The sequence below is a fragment of the Bison bison genome, unplaced genomic scaffold, assembly GCF_000754665.1.
Source record: "Bison bison bison isolate TAMUID 2011002044 unplaced genomic scaffold, Bison_UMD1.0 scf7180017864286, whole genome shotgun sequence".
NCBI lineage: Eukaryota > Metazoa > Chordata > Mammalia > Artiodactyla > Bovidae > Bison > Bison bison.
The window spans coordinates 2,172,321-2,180,096 of record NW_011494858.1 but is presented as its reverse complement, the minus strand read 5'-3'; the positions used below and the strand labels follow the sequence as shown (position 1 = coordinate 2,180,096).

Here is a 7,776-nt window from a genome sequence, read left to right as displayed (position 1 = left end):
GTAACAGTGCAACATTGCAATTGTACTACACATCACTGAGCTGTGTAGTTAGCCTTAAAATGGCTAACGAGTTAGGTGAATTTCACTTCAATTAAAAACAGAAAAAATAATAATAAAGATAAGCTCGTTAGCGCCCCTGCCAAGAGCAGGCTGAACTGGAGACCCCAGCGTTCCCCTTGTTGGCCCCGCGTCCGCCCGCCGCGGCCCAGGTCAGGATCCGGGCTCCCAAGTCTAGAGGCGACGGTGCTGGAGGCGGGCGCATCCTCAGCTCCCGACACTGCCAACCCAGCCCAGTCAAGCTACTCCGCTCAGGCTCCCCTGTGATGTGATCCTCAGACTGAAAAATCTGCCTGCAATTCAGGAGACTCAGGTTCGATCCCTGTGTCGGGAAGATCCCCTGGAGAAGGGAATGGCAACCCATTGCATGGACAGAGGAGCCTGGTGGGCTACTGTCCATAGTCTTTCAAAGAGTGGGACGCGACTGAGCGATTAACACTTTCACTTGACTCCCAGCCCGCGGGGACCAGGCGGAACCCAGGGGCGGAGCCAACGGCGGCGGAAGGGTCGGCCCCTGGAACCCCGCCCGGACGCGGAGGGGCCGGAACCCTTCAGCCGAGGGTGCCTGGCTCCGGAGGACGGTAGGAACCGGACGTCAAAGTACGCCGCTTTAGGAAACCGGCTTCCGGAGTCTCCTTTTTGCAACCGGGTCTTTGCGGCGTGGGATATCGGCGGGGATGAGGCAGAAGCACTATCTTGAGGCCGCGGCGTGGAAACTACAAGATAGCTGCCCGGGCCAGGCCCGCTACCTTCTGTAAGAGAGGAGGGAGGGGAAGCGGGAGGCGAGCGGCAGGCGGGTGTGTCCCGTCCCTTACGAGTGTCTCTCTCTTTTGCAGCTGGGCCTACAGTTCGTCACACGGTAAGGAGGACGCCCGTTGGTTGTGGGTCGGGCTCTAGTGGCTCCGCTCCCTCCCTTCCGCACAACGAACCAGATGATCCAGAGAAATCTGATAGACCCACAGCCATTATAAACCCCCCTCCAGAGGCTTCTCAGTTCCGTAAAAAAAAAAAAAAAATGCCTTAACCTGCCTTACCTTGCCTGACCTTTTATTGGCATTTGACACAATTGATCAATCTACTCGAAATAGTTTCTTCACTTGGCTTTCAGATCATCACCGAGTTCAACTCCTGCCTCTTTAGCCAGTACTTCTTGATCTGCTTTATTGGCGCCTCCTTCGCCACCCTCCAAATGATGGAGTGTCCCAGGACTCAGCCCTTGGACGTCTTTTCTACCTACGCCCAATTCCTTTATGACAGTTTTTCATGCAGTCTTACGGGTTTTAAATTCTTCATACTGAGGACTTCCAAACTTATATCCCAGTTCAGACTACTCCTCTGAATCCTAGACTCATCCAGATGCCTTGACAACTTTTTTTGAATGTCACATTAGGCGAAAACTCGAACTTTATCCCCCAACACGACAACCCCCCTTCCCCAGTTCTTCCCATTTTAGTAACCAGTAACCCCATCCTTAAGATTCATTCAGCCCAAAAACCTAGGAGTCACTCTTGTCTCACTAACAGCCTTCCTCCCCAGGACAATATGCCAGCAAATCCTGTTGGCTTTAAAATGTATCCAACATCTAGCCACCTCTTTCCACATCCCTCTTACCACCCTGTCCAAGCCATCAGTTTCTCTCCTGGATTATTGCCAACAGCTCCCATGCATCTCTACAGTCCAGGCTCAATCCAGCAGTCAATGTGAGCCTAACAGAAACCTAAGCTAGATTCATGTCAGTTCTCTGCTACAAATTCTGAAATGACTGTCCACCTCAGTAAAAGTGAAGATCTTTATGAGCCCACAGGTGTACCAATGTCATAGGTCTGCATTACCTCTTTGAGCTGCTCTCCCTTTTTTTCACTAAACTTCAACCACTGTCAGGCCCCATGTTGTGTCATGGCCTTTGCAACTGCCCTTCCAGTACCTGGAAGTCTTACCTCACCTAAGTCTTACCTTACCTACTTGGATTCCTTCCTCATTTCCTTCTGGTCTCTTGAAAATGTCACCCCACGAAGCCTTCCCTATTTAAGAAAATAGCAGCTATATCAGCAATCCACATTCTCCTTTCCAGTCTTTCTTTTTTCTCCCCAGCACTTAACATTTGGCATTGTGTACATTGTTTCTCTCCATGAATTGTGCTCTGTTCAACTTGGTATCTCCCACAACCAGTGCTTGGCACGTAACAGTCTCTCAGTGTGAATGAATTTTACACTTTTCAGAGCTAAGTTACAAGCATGGTCCTTAGCTTTTCAATAGTGCTATTCCTAGCACTTAACACAGGACTTACCCTTAAATATTTATACAGATGGTGTGCCCACCTTCCTTTTCAGCAACATCACCTTCACACTTCATCTTTCCCTAAATAACCATGCTTGCTTTTTCACTGTACTTGTACCCAAAAAGCCCTTTACCAATATTAGATGCCTTTTCCAAATACAGGTAAGAGTTTATAGTCATCTACAATGACCTTTGTCAAGCCTCTTTGAAATGTTTCTAGCTAGTCTATATAGAGTTTAATAATTTTCAGGGCATTTTAATCATACTCTGTTACAGTTCTTACCAGTCTTACCTTCATTTCCCTAGGGCTCCCCAAGAACATGAATTCTATAAAGATAGCAACTCCTTTGCTTCCATATTTATGTCTCCAGCCTAGCATGGTAGATGGTCAGTGAATGCTTTCTTGATTGCATAAAGGGCCTGGGGCAAGTCTGTTGTCCCGTTAACCTTGTACTGCAGACAACACCCAGCTCACAAAAGTGTGCTGATTGTTTAAAAAAGAAAAGTCCCAATATTGTTATTTCATGATAAATGTGTTTGTAAAATTTGTGAGACTTACAGCCTTTTTTTACTTGGTAGCAATAATGAACAAAGAGTAAAGCGTGGCTCAGTTCAGCCGCTCAGTTGTGTCTGACTCTGCAACCCCATGGACTGCAGCACACCAGGCTTCCCTGTCCATCACCAGCTCCCGGAGCTTGCTCAAACTCATGTCCATTGAGTCAGTGATGCCATCCAATCATCTCATTCTTTGTTGTCCCCTTCTTTCCTCTTCACATCTTACTGCTGAGTACAATTACTTTCACATCAGCATCAGGGTCTTTTCAAATGAGTCAGTTCTTTACATCAGGTGGCCAAAGTTTTGGAGTTTCAGCTTCAGCATCAGTCTTTTCAGTGAATATTCATGATTGATTTCCTTTACGATTGACTGGTTTAATCTCCTTGCAGTCCAAGGGACTCTCAGGAGTCTTCTCCAACACTATAGTTCAAAAGTATCAATTCTTCGACACTCAGCTTTCTTTATAGTCCAACTCTCATATCCATACATGACTACTGGAAATACCAGACGGACCTCTGTTGGCAAAGTAACGTCTGCTTTTTAATATGCTGTCTAGGTTGGTCAGATTTTCTTCCAAGGAGCAAGCATCTTTTAATTTCATGGCTGCAGTCACCATTTGCAGTGATTTTAGAGCCTCAAAAAATAAAGTCTGTCACTGTTTCCCCATCTATTTACCATGAAGTGATGGGGCTGGATGCCATGATCGTAGTTTTCTGAATGTTGAGTTTTAAGCCAGCTTTCTCACTCTCTTCTTTCATCAAGAGACTCTTTAGTTCTTGTTTGCTTTTTGCCATAAAGGTGGTATCATCTGCATAACTGAGGTTATTGATATTTCTCCTGGCAATCTTGACTCCAGCTTGTACTTTATCCAGCCTGGCATTTTGCATGATGTGAAAAAGGGTGGGGACTTAACCTATCTGTTGCTAAAAAGAGTGACTCGATAAGAACTATAGTGTTTTGTAAAATAAATTATTGCCAATTTATCTTTGTAGATTCTTATATTTTGAGTTTTGCTTAAGGAAAATTTGTATTTGCTCATATTAAATAATATACTCTCTTGCATCTATAATATTGATAGTTTGTGGTAACAGAATACTCTGATTTGCTGACTTTTGGGTTTTACTTGTATAATTTTAGATGATAAAAGCACTTTTGAAGGAACATGTCCATACTGTTGCCAGTTGCTTGTTCAGGATAAATCTCGAGTGCGCCTCAAACCCAAGCCCAAACTGACACCCAAAATACAGAAACTTCTGAATCGAGAAGCAAGAAATTATACACTCAGTTTTAAAGAAGCAAAAATTCTGAAAAAGTACAAAGACTCCAAAAGTGTGCTGGTAAGATTTCAATTCCATTCTGTATAAATAAACTAGAGTTTTCTTTCACTTAACGATAAGGTTAAGAATTAGCCTGAATATAACTCAGAGGTTTGTAATAGTATATTTAGATTGTCAAAATATATACATAAGATTTTTTTTCTAGTGATTACTGTTTCATCAAGAGTGCAGCTTAGTTTTGTTTTTCAGTGTTACCTAAAACCAGACATCATGAACTCTCAATGCCCAGATCTTACCGTTGAGCACAATTATTTTCACAAATTTGAGGATTTCTTGAGCTCACCAGTGTGAAGTCATCCGAACTGCATTTATCACTAAATATTTTCAGCTAATGGTCCTTTTCTTCAGACACAGTAAACTGTATTAGGCATACATAAGGAAAGAGCGTAAAGTATTAGGTACCAGTGTCATTTCTTCAGTCACCCCCTCCATGTCACAGTATGTATTTATATCCAACAAAGATAAGTGTGTCTTACGTTCATTCATCAAACATTTATTGAGAATCTTACATTAGGCCAAACAGTGTTATATATTGGAGATGTAAAGTGGAATAAAACAACCAAATTAAATTACTTATGGTTTACCATGTAGCGACCAGTATTAGATACACTTTATGTGCATGTTCTGTGTTAAACATTTACCAACTATTCCAGTTTACCAACTATTCCAGTGCCTGGTTATTACTAGGCACTGTGCTGGGCACGGTGGACACTATGACAGATTAGGTCTGGCCTCAGACTACAGTCAGTAACAACTTGGATTGGAACTGCCATATTTAGGAGTTTACCGTTGTTGGACAGGTAAGTGCATTTTCATAAAGCAACTTAAACCTTTGTGAATGCATTTTTACCTGCTTATGAACATCAGAGTACTTCTCGTAAACTAGTTTGTTAATTTTGTTGAGGCCTGGGCCGAATCTGGTGCCTTGTGAGTCAGATGGGTAGAAGAAGAGCATTTAGCTATAAAATGGACCATGTCTTGAACAATGAATCCTGAAAAGAAAGTCAACCTCTATTCCTAATGAAGTGAAGAAGGATGAGAATGTGAGAATTCATATGCCTGGTTTTATAAATTACTTTAGACTTGTATTTATATATAGATTCACTAAGGGTCTGAAGGAGTCAATTATTTTCAGTGATGTTTTGCCATATTTTATTGGGAAAAGGCTTGAAATTTTTCTGGGGAAAAAAAAAAAGTTATAAAATGTTGTAAAGGTATAAATGCCCAGATATTAAAAGGTGTCTTACATATAAGAATTTAATGAATATACAGTTTATTGGATTAAATTATAAGGAGAAATAAGACTCACTGTTTCTTCTTTTTGTGGCAGTTGATTACTTGTAAAACATGCAACAGAACAGTTAAACATCATGGAAAAAGCAGAAGCTTTCTGTCAGCACTGAAGAGCAATCCTACCACTCCTACGAGTAAACTCAGCCTAAAGACACCAGAGAGAAAGACTCCAAGTTCTGCAAACCTAAATCACATGTCTGGTTCCAAAGGCAAGAGCCCAGCATTGATTTTCAGGTATGTTAATCCATTAAGCTATATAAATGGCCATTGCTAACCCCTGAGTTCTAACTCCTCTGTTTAATAAACACTCCCTGAAATTGCCATGCAGTTGAGGAAGTCATCACTGCACTGACTTCAGGTGTGTTCCTCTACATCCAACCTCTCCCTGGGCCCGTTCCCAACTGCCTTTAAATATATCCACTTCCCACTCCTGCATGTCCCAGAGGTAACCACTCAAACCTGCCCATCCTCCTAAGCTTCCTTAATCTATAAATGAACATGCCCTTCTAGACAGTCTGACATGACATGGTCGGTGTAGTTGACAGTCCTGCTGCCTCTGTCCTGGCCCAGTTAGTCACCAGTTTCTATCCATCCTGCCTCCAAGGTGTTTGCAACTGTCCTCTCCTTTTTCTCCACGCTGCTGCTGTCTGTTCAGGTCATTATTCATCCTTTGCCAGGATTACTACAATAATTCCCTGAGTCTTCCTGCTTCTAGTTTCAAACCCTTCTAGTCCAATATTTATTAAAAAACACAGAAAAAAAAAAATAAAAAACACAGTTCTGATTAGAAGCCTGGGATACCTCACTCTGTACATAGGAAAGACACTGGCATGGGTTTCCAGCCCCCACTAGCTGGCACCAATCTGTCTGCCTATCACTTGCCTTAATTCATCCTTTGTGTCACCAAGACAACCAGTCAGGGTTGACTTTCCTGCTCTAAACCTTTATTTTTTGCGGTTTCCCCTGTCAGAAACTCAACAGAATAGGGATTTGTGAAATGATGTGAAGTTAACTATGTGACTGGGTACATGTTTTATTTTCAGTAATCCTCAATACTCTGTTTATTATGCTCATTAACAAATTTAACTCTGTAGTAACTGTGAAAGGAATTTTTAAACATTTTTGTTACAAAAGAGTCTGGTAGCTTCTTGAAATTAAATAACAAAATTCAGCAAAGACTAGATTATTTCTGCTTATTGAGGTTTTTATATGAGGATTGACATTTAAAATTTCAAGTTAGTTTTCTCTGTATTCCTGATTATTTGGGTGTTTGATATGATAGGAATTCATCGTGAAAGTTTCTACTTACAGGATATATGCAGATAAAAGAAAATTTGGAATATTTAAAATAATTCACTTGCATTTAGGCCAGACTGCTTGTTAGGTATATGCAGGAAAGAGAAAGTTGTATCATGTTTATCATGGTTGGGGAGTCAGAAAAGGGATGAGATTGACAAACCCCAAATATTGTTTGGGGGTTGAACACAGTTGGCGAGAATGAAGTGGAAGGAGGCATAAATACACACATACCAGATGGGGAATCGTTTATTCAGTGGATATTTATAGAGAGCACCCTCTGTGCTTGGTTCTGTTAAAAAGCACTGGAATATACAGTTCAGTTCAGTTCAGTTGCTCAGTCGTGTCCAACTCTTTGCGACCCCATGAATCGAAGCACGCCAGGCCTCCCTGTCCATCACCAACTCCCGGAGTTCACGCAAACTCAACGTCCATCGAGTCGGTGATGCCATCTAGCCATCTCATCCTCTGTCGTCCCCTTCTCCTCCTGCCCCCAATCCCTCCCAGCATCAGAGTCTTTTCCAATGAGTCAACTCTTTGCATGAGGTGGCCAAAGTACTGGAGTTTCAGCTTTAGCATCGTTCCTTCCAAAGAACACCCAGGACTGATCTCCTTTAGAATGGACTGGTTGGATCTCCTTGCAGTCCACGGAACTCTCAAGAGTCTTCTCCAACACCACAGTTCAAAAGCATCAATTCTTCAGCGCTCAGCTTTCTTCACAGTCCAACTCTCACATCCATACATGCTGCTGCTGCTATTGCTGCTAAGTCGCTTCAGTCGTGTCTGACTCTGTGCGACCCCATAGACAGCGGCCCGCCAGGCTCCTCCGTCCATGGGATTTTCCAGGCAAGAGTACTGGAGTGGGGTGCCATTGCCTTCTCCGCATCCATACATGACCACTGGGAAAACCATAGCCTTGACTAGATGGACCTTTGTTGGCAAAGTGATGTCTCTGCTTTT

The 7,776-nt window shown here is 42.6% G+C and overlaps 1 protein-coding gene across 1 annotated transcript in view; it reads left to right on the top strand.

The window, feature by feature from the left end:
* Positions 1–643: 643 nt before the first annotated feature.
* The window catches only part of LOC104995770 (chromosome unknown open reading frame, human C18orf21), an 8,285-nt gene continuing 1,152 nt past the window's right edge, over positions 644–7,776 (top strand). Inside the window, exons 1-4 of the mRNA XM_010849754.1 lie at positions 644–811; positions 894–916; positions 4,028–4,227; positions 5,558–5,754. Coding sequence (XP_010848056.1) covers positions 735–811; positions 894–916; positions 4,028–4,227; positions 5,558–5,754 — 497 coding nt within the window. The 5' untranslated portion in view covers positions 644–734. The remainder of the gene's footprint in view (positions 812–893; positions 917–4,027; positions 4,228–5,557; positions 5,755–7,776) is intronic.